This window comes from Neolamprologus brichardi, chromosome 3 (genome assembly GCF_056152115.1).
Source record: "Neolamprologus brichardi isolate AB-2024 chromosome 3, ASM5615211v1, whole genome shotgun sequence".
Classification (NCBI taxonomy): domain Eukaryota; kingdom Metazoa; phylum Chordata; class Actinopteri; order Cichliformes; family Cichlidae; genus Neolamprologus; species Neolamprologus brichardi.
Genome location: NC_142106.1, coordinates 22,821,322 through 22,838,491, shown reverse-complemented (window position 1 = coordinate 22,838,491; position 17,170 = coordinate 22,821,322). Strand labels below are relative to the sequence as shown.

At 41.6% G+C, this 17,170-nt stretch overlaps 2 protein-coding genes across 2 annotated transcripts in view; one reads left to right on the top strand and one right to left on the bottom strand.

Annotated features, from left to right (window-relative positions):
- Positions 1–363: 363 nt before the first annotated feature.
- zgc:77880 (zf-DHHC domain-containing protein) lies at positions 364–11,929 on the bottom strand. The gene is made up of 9 exons (XM_087834925.1): positions 11,709–11,929; positions 10,499–10,587; positions 9,934–10,007; positions 7,033–7,145; positions 6,855–6,916; positions 6,523–6,643; positions 6,371–6,443; positions 5,737–5,914; positions 364–5,659 (listed from the first exon to the last, which is right to left on the bottom strand). Exons 1-9 carry the CDS (start codon positions 11,927–11,929, stop codon positions 5,568–5,570), a joined length of 1,023 nt encoding a protein of 340 aa, XP_087691051.1. The 3' UTR covers positions 364–5,567.
- Positions 11,930–14,959: 3,030 nt separating this feature from the next.
- Positions 14,960–17,170, top strand: part of stk26 (serine/threonine protein kinase 26) — a 45,835-nt gene continuing 43,624 nt past the window's right edge. Inside the window, exon 1 of the mRNA XM_087834922.1 lies at positions 14,960–15,246. Within this exon, the coding sequence (XP_087691048.1) occupies positions 15,226–15,246 (21 nt within the window). The 5' untranslated portion in view covers positions 14,960–15,225. The remainder of the gene's footprint in view (positions 15,247–17,170) is intronic.

Genomic DNA, 17,170 nt, shown 5'->3' with positions numbered 1-17,170 from the left:
GTAGGTTCAATTATGGATTAAATATTCATGTTTCAAAGCTTAGTGCCAGACTTGTTTTCTGTGATCACAGCTCTGGAAAAAAATGCCAATTGCCAAAAAAATGTGCTGCCACAAGATGTCACTATGCTGAGAGGCAGAATGTCTCAGACTGGTGCACCTGCAGCGCCCACTTGTGAGACAGCAAAAGCAAAAACTTAAAAAGACTCATGTTTCATGTCTGATAATGTTCAGAATATTTAGAAATTCCTGCCTTTGTTGTTGTTACCGCTATTTGATGTACATGTAATGCTAAAATAAAGTAAAACCACACAAACCACCGTGAAAAACCAAAAGGAGCCAAAGTAGTTTAAAAGACATCAGTTTAATTCCAGGTGAACGATCCAGAGCAGCATATCAAAAGAAATGATACACAGGTCACGGTTTCAAGGTTGTAACATGACATAAATAAAACATCAGTGAGCTGTAAACTTGTTCATCATGAAGCCGCATGATATTAAACTCTGTTTTTTGGGCTCTGAAACTTTTTTTTTTTAGCCAACCAACAACCCAATCTGAAAACACAAATCTTCCTAGATCTCAAAATACTGTTTTTCAGTTTTTTGGATTTGGTTCAAATAAACAAAAAATTACAAAAAAAATATCTTCTGATTTAGCGCTTGTGTTTGACTGGCGGCTAGCTATTAATTTCAGGCCCTCTTCGTGTGTGCGCACATTCCTTCTCACTGTCTAGTAAAACAGCACCGAGATGCGCCCGTTTTGTTTTAGCTAGCAACATCTATGCTGGATTTTAATAGAATCAGTTATGAGGAGGCGACTGTCCCGACATAGATCAACAAAAACAAGCGCTGATGATACAAACACACACCTGGACAAAAACATTTACAGTTTAAAATGTTTTTTTTGTGGGGGGGTTTTAGGTGTTGGACAAATTTGAGGTACAGTTGGTTTCGTTTGTGAGTGATGTTTTGGACTCTTTGTTCAGCCCTGAATAAACCCTCAATTAGACCAAAAATAATTTTAAGGAGAGAATAATTAAAACATCAAACCTTGTGTACCTCTGGACTTCTCTGACGTTCACAAGATCAAAAACATTTCAAACCTCGTTTTGCTTCAAACTGATCAAAAACAAGAAAAGACTCCAGGAACTGTCCCTTCATGAGAATTGCACATCATTGATAGAAAATATGAACTTTCCTATTTACAGCTAGCAGAGACCCAACCTGGGCGGACTGAGTGTTTCTGTCTGTCATGAGAGCAGTTACGAGAAACTTTCGGGAAACCTTTCCAACATCCTCTGCAGTCACTATAAAAGTTCAAAAACCCACAGAAATAAGGCAGCGAACAGCTCGAAGAACCCCTGGCTCCAAAAACGTGCTTTCACACTGTGAACAACATGCAGCTAAACTTAAAATCCAATGTGCAACATAATTCTAAATAAATTAGAATGAGACGAACAGTAAAAGCCTCCTACACACGTATGATTTTTCTCTTTAAAAGGTCTAAAAGCCTTGGAGAACTGTTCCAAGCATTTGTAGCCTTTACACGGTCCACATGTTGCATTTACCTGGCAGTAAGGCCCGCCTCACAGCTGAGCAACACGAGATTCTACTTTCTTTGACAGTTTGGAGGAAAATGATGAGCTTAAAGGCAAAATTTAAACTAACATCTGAAAGTTAGAAAATACTGAATCTTTAATAGTATGAATGTTCCAGAAGCCTTGTATTTTGCCTCATGTGGGGGGATCTTTGTGAGAATCACCCAACTGTGCAAGTGTTTAAGAATAATTCCCTGGTGTGCACTTAAGCTAGCAGTTTATTAGCTTATCTTTCCGTAAAGCTTTGAAACACCTGACCCCATAAGTCTACGGAGTTCTTAATAAAGCCTATGCTGGTTGTTAAGCCTTAATTATACTTTCTGCAGCCAGTCCGCTGGTATTTAAGTGACATAAATTTTCTTCGTCAGACAGTGAGCGCCAGGGTCTATCCAGACATCTGCCGACCTGCATGTTTCTTCTGACTTAACGGACTCATCTGCTGAGACATTACATTAAAATATAGCAACTCTGCCATCATGTCTCCATCTGTCCATGTCCGATTATAATCAGGACTTAAACCAGCTAGCCACCCAGTTACACTGAAAGTGGCCAGTGACTGGTTCAGACTGAGCCAGTGCAATGCCACAGTGGCCTCCAGTCTACCTCAAATCAATTCCCATTTAAAGATGAGCTCCTCTCTGGAAATATTGTCATAGCAGACTTAACTTGTAACAAAAATGCTGGTGTTTCTTTTGGAAAATCTTACTATGTTAGTTAGCCGTGACCCTGAAAGGATGCTTGAATTCAACATTCTGACAAGTTTATTGCAATCAATTTCTGTCATGTTGTTGCAGTGCAGGTACATTTAGCCTAATTTCTCAACTTGCACAGTCAAGCGATCTTTTCTTTAGCATAGCAAAGTAATTTTTCTAGCTAAATCTAAAAAAAAAACGAAAAAAAAAAAACCTTGCGATCATCCAATATTGTGTGACTATGCACCAGCTCCAAAGAAGACACCTGCAGGCTAGACAAAAGTGGCAGTAGTAGCACTTGACGTAGAGCTCCACCTTTGGCCTTCAAGAAACTTTCATTGGTTGACACCACACATTGCTATGCTGATTTTGGATAATCTTATTTCTAGGTCCAATGCTAAGCTAACCAGCATTTTTTTTGACTCATTCTTACTGTAAAAATATTTAGTATAATTTGTTTATATTCACATAACCATATGACGTGTAACATTTAAAGGTCAAAATAAACTATGCATTTCTGCACCAGCAGCCCCACGTTGTTCACAATGTGAATGCAGAACTAGAAGTCTTTCTACAGCTGTTTCATAACATCTCTCTAATCTTTAATATTTTGCCTTTAAATTGTTAATAAATATCCAAAAACATGTTAAAATATAAAAAAGGCAGATCAACTCATGTAACTTCATCTCTCAGCTGGAAAGTTTTGATCGAAACCTCTGAGGGCTGCAGCGAGTACTCTGAGGAAATGGACAATTCGCAAAATATTGTTCAGCCCAGGTTGGACAAGGAAATGAAAAAATATATACAAACATACATAAAACACACAGAGGGTGGAGCTGCCTTCATGTCTGACGTCTGACTCTTTCCAATACAAAGCCACCAGTTTACTTTATAAAATGTATCACATGATCACCATCATCCATTTGAGACTGTTTCCTGTGTTAAAAAATACAATGTGCTGATAAATCGCCCGACTCTGGTCACTTAAGGTTTAATACTTTCAAATATATCCAAGTAACAGGTCAGCAGTGAAAGGCAGCCCCACCCCTCACATAAAAACCCACACTTGTTAGAGTTAATTCCACAGAATAGTTAGAAACCATAAATAAGTTAAGAGTCGTCCCTTCACTGAGATAAAGCAGAATACTCACTGGTGAACTCTGAGTTTGTGTTTCACTGTTAAACAGATTTCAGTGTAGTAAATCCTTTCCCCCCCAAAGCAGCTTCTTTTTTATACCTTCAATTGCACCAAACTATATGTGTGTGTGCATGTGTGCGTAATAATAGTGTAAGAAATCTGCAAACGTAACAAAGTTTAGTAGCACGTCAAACAGAAGAATGAGGAGTAAAACAAACAAAAACCCCAAAACAAGAATTCAGCATTCCCACACACGCTCGTCATCCTGGACATGACTGCACAGGAAGCTAATGCATTTATGTTTCAGAATAAAACAAATGAATGTTATAAATATAGAAACAATTTAAGATTGGTTGAGCATGAGAATAAAAATAGATAATTAATTGCCCTCCACGTAAACACGTTAATAAACTATGCGACTAAAAGTATTTGGATGCTTCAATTAGAGGGCTTATTCCCAATAGAGCCCCACCATCAAAACGTACAAATATCCCTGTGGATAAACTTTCTGGTTGAACACCAGCGTAGATTGAAGAAGCATAAGTACTTATGGCCACAAAGCATACCATGGTAAACAGTAGTTGCATAAACAAAATTTAAAGCTTGACATGTTTTGCACCACAAGGCGTCACCAGTGTGGACGGAAAACAAACGGAAACCCAGTGCATCCCGAATAATTAAAGCTCGACAGTACATAAAAACTCAAATAGTCTCTCTTTCGTGCTGCAGTGTATGATTAAGAAACACTGAGATGAACCAGAAAGCTGAACTGACCTATTTTAGAAACTTCCTGTGGAGGCTAATGAAAGCTTGAGTGGTAAAACAATCACCAGCATAAATACTGGTTGAATAAAGCAGTAAAGCACTGGGATTTGACTGATATGCGACTATTAGTGGACATCAGCTGATCACAGTGGCTGAAATGTCACAGGCATTTTAATTAAAGAGTAACTCAAAGGACGGGTTTTCCTCTTCTTACACTCACGGGGTTAAAGAACAGCTCCATACCCATATTTGGAGGAAGCTTCGGACACATGAGGTTACACGCTGTCTGTACAAATGATACGTTTCACACATACACAAATGCACAGAGTGACCAGGGGCAGCCAATGAGAAGAAAGCTGTCTTAAAGTGGGAGGAGCTTTATTTAATATAAATAAGGCTTATTTTTAATTTTAAATCATGCAAAGCTGGTCGTGTAGTTTCACCTGCTCACTGGGGTCATGTGATTGTTGGGATTTTCTCTGTATTACTGGAGGGTCTTTACGTTACAAGCCCCTTGAGCTGACTGTTGCTGTGATTTGGCGCTACGCAAATAAATCTGAATTGAACTGAATAGAAAAGTAATTTCCATGAATAAAAATCTGGAGGTTTAACTAAATTTTAAGCAGAGAGATGTCTCACAAGTATGACGCCAAGCTCAGTTTCATAACTCAGCTGATATGAAATCTATTGTTAAAGGCAGAGCTGATGGTGATCAGTGTTTCAACTGAACATGAAAGACAGGCATCGACTCACCCTCACAACACGAGGAATCACAAGGTCATGTTCTTCGCCTGTCAGGATTTAAACCCTGGTCAGGTGACTTGTACCTGTTTTTGAGTTACTCTTTAAAGAACATTGAAGCGACTGCGCATCTCATTTTCCCCCCTCCCACAGCTTTGGATGCACTTGATGTGCATGTTGCATTTACGTCTCTTTAGCAGCGTCTGTCGTTGGGTTTAGTGGACATTATATTTAGACCTTTTTAATTCAGTCTGTTTAGTGTGAAACTGTCTAAAAGCCACACCAGTCACACCAGTAGCTCTTTCCTATAACTGCTGGTAATAAAACTGCACATCAGGAGACATCGGAGGGGGCGGTCAGTGCTCTTTCCTTGTGCCGGGAAAGATGAGAAATAGGTTTTCATGAGCAAAAACATTGTGTTTAGGTCCTGGAGGAGTGTCACACTTGCATTATTCATTCTTCATTCATTCATTCACACCTCGGCCTTCATCCCTTTTACTCTCACCCCCTCAGTTCCAGAGATAAGACATCATAAATATGCAAAAAATTCATTCACGCGCTCACACAAGCACACAAAAACCTCCCTCGCCTTCCCTTTTTCTTCTCTCTCCTCTCCGTCCCCTCTTGTGCCCACGGGTCAGACGTCGTAGTCAGGCAGGGCGGAGTAGGTGATGCCTCCAACTGACGGAGGGCTGGAGTGGAGCGGGAGAAGCCAGCAAAAGACCGACCCTGCAAAGACGGAAAGAGAGATGAAGCAGTGCTTTATGTATTTGGAGGTGTAGGTAGGTGTCAAAAAACAAGCGCACCTCTCCCAAAGACCTCCCGCAACAGGGCCAGCTTCGGCTTGCGGGTGTGTGAAGGGTGGTGAGGCAGCTGTGAGGAGGGGGTGGAGGAGGATGAAGAGGACGAAGAAGCCCTGTCTTTAATCATCAGCCTGTTTCTCATCTGCTCGATGGGAGTCTCGTCTGTGATTATGGAGACCAGCTGAGAGAAGACAAACCACAAACGAGGGCACATGATTTTTTTTCCTTTTGTTTCTTTGAGCTTCAACGTTACTGGCAGAAAACAGACACAGTCATCTTCTTAATTTTACATGTTTGACCTGCGCTACCCACTGGTCAAACATGCGATATAGTAATATTTCTTTAACACCGTTTAGGGTTTTTTAATGACAGCAGTGTTTTACTCTACTAATCCAAAGATATACATAATAGGAATGCAATCTGTATGTGTAGGGCTTTTATTGTGAAAGACAAAGACAGGAAGAAGCTGTGTACTGCACAATAGGGACGACTTAAAACATGCCTGTATCACCTCTGACTGACGGCATGTTTTCATTAGACTGATCTCTAATACTTAAAAGTGTGTATGTCTGTGTGTGTGTGTGTGTGTGTGTGTGTGTGTGTGTGTGTGTGTGTGTGTGTGTGTGTGTGTGTGTACCTGATCGTAGAAGATGACCATGACAAACACACCAAACAGCACCGACTCCACGAGGAGGATGATGTAATGCGCCCTGAGACAAAGAGAAGGAAACTGTCACAAGCCTGACGCTTCACCCTGAAAACCAGCCGTCACAGGTCGCTTTGACTCACACTATCAGGTGTTTGCTGGGCGTCTCCTCGCTTTCCTTCTCTGCGTCACCGCCTCGCTCGTTCCTTATTCTCCACACCCACGCCGACACCACCAGCACCATGGAGTACAGGCTGGCCATACCTGCGCACAGACATCACGTCACAGCCTGAGAAGCTCTACCTTCACTTTTCAGACTGAGGTGAAAGCAGCAGCAGCAGCTCACCACATTCTCAGAGCGGACTTTTGTCTGTGTTTTTGTGAAGACCTCCAGCTTGTGAAAACTTTACACAAAACTTTTGTGTGTTTTCTAAAAAGTCATCATTTCAACAGGCAGTGTGAATTGTGTGCTCACCAGTGTAGAAGAGAAACTGGATGAAATACTTCTGGTTTAGCTCCCCGACACAATTATTGATCCTAAAAATGACACACGCACATCAGAAAAGCACAGATGAGAAGATGCTGGAGGTGTAAAAACAGAGCGTAAAGGTGGGGGGTGGCAGGTCGACGGACAGACGAGGGCGTGTTCTCACCAGGGACAGTGGTGGTCCATGCGGCGTATGCACCTCTGGCAGACGCGGCAGTGATGCGCTCTGGGGGGTCTGTAGGTTTCGCAGCGACTGCACACCGTCCAGCCCTCGCAGCCCTGAACACAGCAGTGCAGCAGTTCATGTGTTAAAACCTCAAGCACTCACAAGTGCAGGCTGAGGGTGAGGAGGAGCAGCTGCACGTGCACCAATCATTTCTGCTTTAAAGTTTAAAAAAATAAAAAATAAAAATCATACAATATGATCTAAACTTATAGTCACACATTCAGGGTTTCCTTTTTTGGCAGGAACACACTTTACAGACAGCTGTAAGCTCGTAAGCGCATAATAACACGCTGGGAAGCAGGCACGAGTGCAGCTGCTGGGACGTGAATGAAGGAGCGCTGAGATAAACACGGTGCAAACCTGGTAAAATTACAGCTCAGAGAACAGCTGCCATCCACCGACACTCCCTCTCTGTCATTAGCGTTCGGCTTGTTTTTGCTTATTTTCAAGCCACAAACATCACTGCTGAGTTCAGGTTGGGAACAAAAGTAGGAATTTGGAGCTCTTCCAGTGTTTGTTCTTTTAGCGTCAGTATTGCTCGCATACAGGTTTTTATAATCTGTGGGATTAAAAAAAAAAACAGCTATCATTCTGGTTCTGCTCTTAGCTGTAAAGAATACCTTTTTAAAAGCTGCCCAGTCTTACTTCCTACATATACAAATTAGCACTTTCCCCCCTCAAACCTGCAGAAATCCATCCACACGTTTCAGTTCTCCCTCTTTCTCTCACCTCCAGGTCATTAAAAATGCAGACGGCGTCACATCGCCCCGACTCGAAAGGTTTCACTGATACTGATAGGTGAACTGCTGTCAGCCTGCAGCAAACTACCCTACAGATTAGTGACGGATCTTTTCAGTCAGTTTGGTGTAGGTGAACTCGATGGATGGAAACGCAGTCATTAGTCCAAATAGGCCAGCAGCCGGCCAATTAGGTTACCCAAGACTAGGGCTGTGCGATATGACCAAAATCTCATATCCCGATATAAGAATTCTATCGTCCCGATAACGATATAAATCACAAAAATGTAACATTTTCTGTAAATTCTGTGAATCTCGGGCAGCTCGACTTGCGTGAAGTGTTTCCAGCTGCGCGTCATGTACCTGGAGTCGAGTGTTTTAACAGATGCATGAAACTACACATTTTTAGACATAAGTTGTAACGGCCGCCGTTTTCTTTGTATTTATTACACGGCGTGCTGCGGGGAAAAGCCTGTTCTAACGTTTAAGTCTAAGGTTTATTTTTTAGCACCTGGCGGCTCTTTTTTACTTCTCATCCGTAAGTAATCTGCTCTTTCACGTGATTTAGTTTATTTTGAAAAGTCTCAACAGGATCTTGAGCTTTATTGTGAAAGGTTTATGTGGAACATAAACAAGCGGACACGCGATGGTGTTACCGTCATTGTTGCTAACCACAACGCATAAAAACAGGCGCTTGTCTGTCTGTAGTGTGGTTATATTAAATAAAAGAGAAAGAGAGAACTTTAAGAAATGAATATAGCCACTACAGTGACCATCAAAACGATGAAAAAATATTGCCGTAAACAGTTTATTTTGCGACACAACGAAACAAACCACAGTGTAAAATGAAACAATAGACGTTTTTATATCGTCATCCGATATATATCGTTATATCGAACAGCCCTACCCAAGACCCTGCCGTTTTTACCATCATCCTCAGCTGGCATGAACTGACACTCAGCTTTGCCGCATGTCATCTGAATTTTTATTTGACATCATCGCTATAGTGACACTGGCTGCACGTTTATGTTTCGTAGCGTGCGCGACGAAACAAGGCCGAGCACGACCGACAGTGAGAGCGGTGTGGCAGCCAGCGATTTCGATTTAGTACCAAAATAAAAGAGCCGCTTCAACCAAACACAAACTGGTGTGGGAAAAAATTAATAAACACCTGTCGAGTACAACCAGGCTACCAAAGAGGTGATGCTAGCAGCTGGAGACATGTGACCTAAAAGACCTGACCATGTGACCTGGAGCGCTTGTTAGCTGTGCTCCATACAACAGGAAGCTCAAGCTGCTTCTTCTTTTAGGAGTGATCACAATGGATTATCTCCATCTCACTATCACACCAACCCCTGCATGTCCTCCTGGCCGGCAGCTCCATCTTCAGCATCCTTTGTCTAATATATCCACTCTCCCTCCTCTGCACACGTCCGCACCATCTCAGCTCGACCTGAGCCGTCCCTCTGACGGACTCGTTTCTAATCCTGTCCATTCTGCTCACTCCCACTGAAAATCTCAGCATGACAAGAAGTGTCATGCTAAAGTGGGAAGCACTTATTTTATCATTTTACTTAAACGCTCCTGTGAAAGCACAACATCAGCTACTTTTGTGCTTACATTTGACTCGTGCTGTCATCAGTGACAGCAGCTCATCAAAGGAAGGATGAAAATGCCTTTTATTTAGGCAGGCTTCAATAAAACACTGTGCGGTATTTTCTCTACATCGTCAGAAATATCCGATTTCCCCGCTTGCAGTATTGTGATATCATTTTCAGGCTGAACTTGTTTTTCAACCTGCCGGCTCTATGATCTCAGCCTCCGCTCGTGTGAGAATCACATTCTTCTCCCGAGCGAGTGGGCGTCATCTGTGCCGCCTCCTTCCTGCTCTGTCCTGGCGGCTTTCTCCCCTAAACCACACGGAGGATTTTTCCAGCAGTACAAACGCGTCTGATGCTGTCGTTACGCTCTCGGTGCTACACGTGACCGAGGAAAACTGCGGAAAACGTCCCCAAACCCATTCTCCTGAAACTGCCTTTAATTTGCGTAAGTGTGCGTGTCTCATCAGGAGGATCACAAAGATTTCTGTGTTCTTGCGACTCACCCGCTCGTTCATCCGAGACGACTGAGAGCGGAGGTCCGAGAAGTCGATGGCCGTGTCAGGAAGAGGCACCATGCCTAAACACACAGACACAAAAGACATTTGTTTGGATGTTTCCACCCAGAACCCACAGCGTGTGTTTTCTTTTTCTTTAAAAAGATGGACTAGCAGTGAGAAACTCGTGCTACGTGTTTGTGAGCTGAATAGTGAAAGAAATTATGATGAAGAGCTGAAAAACTTTCAGAGAGGAAAGTTAGCGGTTCATAAAAAGATATCTGCCTTACCCTGAAACAAAGAGAGACTGCTACCAGCCGTGAATGAACTATCAGTATGTTAAAAAGCGACACAGTTTCAGTTATTGTGCCAATGTACTACTTATAGGGTTGGGGAAACCTGCAGTGAGATGAGACTGAAGAAGTCATTCGGATGAGAGACCAAATGTTTGTCCCACTGAAAACGCTACGTCCAGATGAACAGAATCAACTTTTGGGGGTGTAAAAGACAGACTTTAACTTTATGAGAGCTAAATATGACACACAGGGCGTGTGTGTGTGTGTGTCTTACTGACCAGGATCTGAGAAAACAGCTTTAGAGTGGCAGGCTAGCAGCAGCAGCAGAATCAGGTTGAACACTGACCCGTGGAGAGTACACCACACACTGTCAGAGACACAGAAGAGACATGCGGTTATTACACTTCATCATTTAATCTTCTTAATAGAATTCAATTCAATTTTATTTAGATAACGCCAAATACCAACAGCAGTCACCTCTGGGTGCTTATGTTTAAGGTAAAGACCCTACAGCAATAAAATGACAGAAGTAAAGCAAGTCATTAGAGCTTCAGGGAGTCCACCATACGTTTCAATTCAATTCAATAAAACTTTATTGATCCTGAAGGTTGACCCCGCGGGAAATTGGGTAAATATCCTGTAAATGTTCATGATCACAAAAGACAAATAAAAACTGATTTTTTATTTATTTTTTATTATTATTATTATTTTTGCATTAAACTACAACTTAACTGAGCATAAGTTTCTCTGAAGGGGCTGGATGACTGCTCTGTAACTTTGACAACTTTACAATTTTAATAAAATACGTTTTACAGCAGAAATATTAGCCCTCATCAATGTCTCCTTTGCTTTCTAAATAGTCCTGGTTACATCCAATTCCATACAAAACTGCACAAAATAAGCACAAAGCACTACATTTGACTGAAAATAAGAGTACATACAAACATTTTTGTGACGCTAACCTTTAAAATATTTGGGTTAAAATTGAGGAAGTGAGCGCTTCTCAGCTCAGGAAAGTCTGAATTTGGCATGAAGACTTGGTTAACGCAGTTTTGAATTTAGGACGAATTAAAGAGCAACTCTCGTTGATTTAGGAGAAGCTGTGATTCTGGTTTTAAAGAGGATTTTTGTTCTCAGACACGCAGAGCAACTTTAAATCACCCAAATTCTTGAACGACAGCTGGACTCGTCGGCTCCGGAGCAGGCTAATGAAACGCCTCAGCTACGAAAACAAACCGAAAGCCACCTGTGATGGAGCGCGAGCCCGGTTACAAAACCAAAGACGTGAATGGGAACGCGATTAAAGCCACATTAAAGTGAGAACAAACGAGATTTGATTCAGTTTCACTGCGCCGAGGGTGAAATCGTGAAGATGCCGTTACTGTTGATCTGTTTGCTGTCAAATGAATGAAGGCACAGCAAAGAGGCGGACGACATATTGAGGGATTTTAAGGGGTTTAAAAAGGCGTGAAAATACAAAACACCCACCTGTCCGAGTACGCGGGGATGAGTACGTACTGTATGACCACATAGTCCGCATAAAACACGCTGAAATAAGTTAAAATCAGGCAGATAACGCCGCAGGGATCTCGCCTACAGCGAAAAACCGCCATCTTCTCCCGGGCTCCACCCCCCGTCCCCCGCTTCCGGGTGACGTCAGATGGAAACTTGAAGCTGCCTTCCAGGACCGTCGAGAAAAGGAGATTCATGTTTAAAGGGCCAGTTCATCTTTTTTTTCTTCAAAAGAGATTAAAGAATATTTGACTCAACAAATAAATCTTCACCTCTGATCTGATCTGTTTCTTCTTTACTGATACCCTTAAGCAGATTTGTTTTTCAGATCACAGAGCTGCCAGTCAATCTAGTAGACGGGGGTAAGCTGTGGTCACCATGGAATGGACATGGTGAACAGTAATACTATGGTAGGCTGTGGTACTCAGCTGGTATAGTGGGGTGCCAAGAGTGGATACATGTTTTCATCTTGTTTATGTCAAACTGTGACCATACCATTGGAATGTTTCAGCAGACACTGACATGCAAAAACACCAGGCAATATTTGTCCAACCTTCTATGGTCCAGTTTTGATGAACTCATGTAAATTATAGCCTCAAGTTCCTTTTCTTTGCTGAAAGGAGCAGCATAAAAGACCGGTGAGGTCTTCTGCTGCTGCCAGGTTTGAAGTCAGCCAGAGACGCTCTTCTGATTTGACTTGAACTTCAGTGGGTCGCGTTGAGCACAGTTGCCCAATTCTGTCGGGTTGCTCCCATGTGATTGGCTGAATAGATTTTGTCTTTAGCAATCAGTTACAATCTTAGAAACATTGTCTCTAACTAGACACTTAATCTGGATGGCATTACCTTGGCCTCCAGTAACACAGTAAGGGATTTTTAAGCATGCTAAACCAATATATTTCTTATATTTCAATAAAATGCTTTCTTGCATTTGGACAGTTTCTCTAAAATTAGAAACATCCTGTCTTTAGCCGTGTCCAAGTTCATAGGCTGCATCCTCCTGAGGACCCGGCCTTCACAGTCTATGTGGACCAGGTCCTTCGAAGGCTGGAAGTGAGTGGCTGTGAAATTGGACCTTCTAGTCTTCAGATTTGCATCACCGGCTGTTTCAGTGGAGTTTAATAAACTCAGCCGTGTGCTCCCCTGCTATCTAAAATATAACAGGATATTGGTGTAAATTCTCAATCATGTCACACTTCTGTTTAATCAGTTTTCCGTTTGACATTTATTCAGCTGTAATCTCAGCCAAACCAATTTTCTCACAAACAAATAAAACACAGAAAAAGCCAAACAATAACATTTTTAGGTTATCTAAGTGAATATATTATATTATATTATGTTTAACCTGAGTAGCGAAAGACCGCGGGGGACTGAAAACGATGTGCCGGGAGTTCGCTGTTCCCGCCGGCTCTAGTGAGCCTTGATTCCCCGGCTAGCTATCAAGCTGGTGGGTAGCAGACGTCTCCGAAAAAAGTCAGAGCACTTTTGCAAATAGTGATGTCTTAATAAATCGAGCAGATATTTGAAGTTTACACAGCTACATTCTCGCCTGAAAATATGTTAAAAGTTTATTTTGTCACCCAGAAAGAGTAATAAGAGTAATATTAAAACTAAGTAGCTTCTGCCATTGTTGGAAAGTGGAATTGGCTGGGCCGCGCTATGAATTCTGGGATATGGTGGGCCATGAAGGATACACCCGACCCATCCTTCAAATCTGGGGAAACGGAGGATGCGTTTGTCGGCTGCATTTGGAGGAGTCTACGAATTGGGACAGCCGTCGACGCGTCGCTGTGACGTAATCGACCTACAAATGCAGCCTCAGGAGGATGCAGGCTATGAATTTAGACGCCCGCTTAGAATGATGCTGAAAATCTAGTTCATGCATTTATTACTTCTAGGCTGCACTACTACAATTCAGTATTATCAGGTTGTCCTAAAAACTAAAATGCTGCAGCAAGAGTACTGACAGGGACTAGAAAGAGAGAGCATATTTCTCCCATACTGGCTTCCCATTGTTGGCTTCCTGTTAAATCCAGAATTGAATTCAAAATCCTGCTCCTCACATACAAGGTCTGAATAATCAGGCCCCATCTTATCCTAATCCATATCACCCCATTAGAACACTGAACTCTCAGCCTGCAACCTTACTTGTTGTTCCTAGAGTATTTAAAAGTAGAATGGGAGGGAGAGCCTTTAGTTTTCAGGCCCCTTTACTGTGGAACCAGCTTCCAGTTTGGATTCAGGAGACAGACACTATCTCTACTTTCAAGATTAGGCTTCAAACTTTCCAAGCCTGGCCAGCTCAGTTGGAAGAGCATGAGCCTCTTAATCTCAGAGTTGTGGATTGGAGTCCCATGTTGGGCATTCCTGTTACATATTTGTCCTTAGGGATTATTACAGTATTTTAATAAATACTACATAGTTTTATATAGTATAAAAGGATTTTAATAACCCAAATAGTTAGTGTTGGGTCAGGTGACCCTGAATCCTCCCTTAGTTACTCTGCATTAGATCTAGGTTTCTAGTTAGGTATCTAGAAACCACCTAAATACCAGCATTGGTGGTTAGATACCACCAATGCTGCTCCCCGGGCACTGCATTGGTGGCTGCCCACTGCTTCACTGGGTGAATGGGTTAAACGCAGAGAAGTAATTTCCCTACGGGGACTAACACATACACACATTTTTTTTTCTAGTTTCTTCTTCAGTCGCCTTTTTTTACACACTGTGTATTTAAATATTAGTTGTTATTAATCTCTGGCTCTCTTCCACACTATGCCTTTGTCCTTCCCTTAACCCTTAACCAGCTGTGTCACATGGCCGCCCCTCCCTGAGTCTGGCACTGTTGGAGGTTTCTTCCTGTTCAAAGTTTTTCCTTCCCACTGTTTCCAAGCGTCTGCACATAGTGGGTCATCTGATAGTTGGAAATTCCTTTTAAACCCTTCAGTATAAAGCCCTCGAGGTGCCTCCTGTTATAAATTGGCGCTATATAAATAAAATTGAATTGACCTGAACCGATGTATCTAATGAAGTGGCCGGTAAATGTAGGCAGCTGTTGATTCGAAGCAGATTTGGACTTGCACCTGAAGGCAGCATGAACCACAGATAGGAACAGTTATGAACAGCAGGTGGCAGTAGAAGTGTGTGCGAAGCTGACATTCACACACCGTCGCTCCTCCCTTGAAGGAGGCAGAAACCTGCGCGTCATCCTCTCCGTCCACTTCTTCTTCTTCTGTGCTCACTTTGTCACTGTGTGTTTGTAGTTTGTTCTCTTCAGCCGCCTGCAAGTTAAACCGCCGTTCCTCTCGGATACAGTTCCTCCACTTCGAAGTCAAACCTCGTTACTTATTTTTCTTTCGAGAGGTTTATTTTATTGTGAAGAAGCTCGACGAGGATTAAAAAAAATATATAGAAGAAGGCAGTAGTCAAAGAAGGAGGAGAATAAAAAGTGACAAACCTGGAGGAGGAACAGGGCGTTCATACTTCGAAGTAACCATGGAAGTTCCTGGTATGCAGGTAAGGAGAAAGGTGGACGTGCTGCTGCTGCTCTTCTCTGGGTTTTCAATCGTCCTCATGAGAAAACTGAAGCGGGTCTTTATGAGAAGTGGAGGGGAGATTGTGCAACTGCTGCTACATGTTTCTTATCTTTGTAAGAGTGATTACCTGTTGTGTATAAGAGCTATAGGAACATACTAACATACAGCACTGTGTATTCAAATAAACAGACATAGGTCTCCACATCCAGTTTAAAAAAAACATCAGGGAAAAGTGACTCGTCAGATCTTCTCTAGCTGTGGAAAATGAGTTTATGGTCAAAATCTCACATAGTGTCTAATTGTGTATTTATACCTGTTTATTCGACCTTTGATGTGCATGTGCTGACTCATAAAGTGATGTAGCTTCCCCAGATTGTGGCTCTGCGCTGTGAAATGAAGCTACACTTGTGTAAAATGTAGCTTTGCTTCCTTAAATCGAGCTGGCTTTTATTTTATGGTGTCTAAATCCCTTAAGTTTGAGTATTATATTTACAAAGTTGCTCAAAACCTTGCTCTATCAACCTTTGGGTGTTTACATCTCTAATAAGTGTAATTCCAATACCTCTGTACCAGCTTATATCATAACTTTGGTGCTCAAAGTTTAGTTTACAGGGCCTGCTCTCTTGATGTGACCTATAGTGTGGATTTAATGACCCATAAAGTTATTTAGCTTATTGAAATTGTGAGGTTGTGGTATTTTATATCGTTTAAAGTGTACTCATAATGGAACTCTGGGGCCATAATTTGAGTTTATTTTTATTTTGTGCTTTTTATATCACTTTAAAGTTGGGTGTTTTACTCAAATAATTGCTTAATAATGTGACTTAACTTCTCCAAGTCGACTTGAAACTGTAATCTTCATAGAAAGGTTTATAAGGTGGCTCGGCTTCTACAAAATAAGCTTACAGTAACTTTTTAGGGTGTTTTTGTGTCTTCAGTGGTAACTGTGATACTTGCATACACATAGTTCACAGTGCCCTTACCTCTTAATGCGACCTATAATGTGTGTATGATGATTTATAAGGTGGCTTTCTGAACTAGTGAATTTGTAGTGTTTATACAATTTAAGTTGTACCCATGATGTCTCTCCGGTTCCCTAAAACGAGTTTTATTTCATGGTGTTCGCATTTTTTAAAGTGAACTAATATTTATCGATATTACCTCATTATTGAGTTTACTGTATGTTTAAGGTGGTTACAGCTGTAAAAGTGTGAAAATAGTGTTTCTGTAGTGGCTTATGTGTTGGCTTTGTTGCTTCATATGTACTTTACAGTGTCCTGTAATGTGTCACGATGGCTTGTGTTGTGACTTTGTTTTACCAACCCAAGCTGAAGTGTGACTCTGTGGTTTACGTACCGTCGGATATATACATGCAATGAATTACAGTGTGACTCTGCTGCTGTATAAACGAGTTTATTTAACTCTCTTATGTATTTACAATTTAAGACTCCTAAATAATCCAGATTTACTGTGACTTAATGTGCTGCTTGTAATCCAGGCACACTTTATGATGACACAATGTTTCTGCCTCTTATCACATCCATATATTTAGTTATTATCAGCTGATATCGCAGACTCACATTATATTGACCTTAATTCTCCTGAACCTGACATATTTTCAGATTATATCACTTTTGTGTTCATGTAATGTTTCCATAGTGACACATTTTATAGTCCTCTGTCTTTATCTCCTTAATGATGTGAGCTATGCGTAACTCAAAAGGTGTGTCTAGCCTTCATTATTTCCCATAACACTCCATGTGTTAATGGCCCATTCTGTATCTGTTGCTCAGCAGCATTGATTGATATATTTTACAGGACATCCACTGCCTTTAGTCTAGTTGATTAAAATCTACTCTGGGATCATCCTTCCGTTTGGAAGTCATATTAGAGGAAAATCTTCA

Excerpts from the sequence above, each read along its gene's own strand:
- zgc:77880 (XM_087834925.1), bottom strand. The coding sequence starts at position 11,929 with ATGAATCTCCTTTTCTCGACGGTCCTGGAAGGCAGCTTCAAGTTTCCA. Across the intron at positions 10,588-11,708 it reads ATCCCCGCGTACTCGGACAG|TGTGTGGTGTACTCTCCACG; the intron begins GTGGGTGTTTTG and ends TGTCTCTGACAG. Across the intron at positions 5,660-5,736 it reads GCGGGAGGTCTTTGGGAGAG|GGTCGGTCTTTTGCTGGCTT; the intron begins GTGCGCTTGTTT and ends CCGTCTTTGCAG.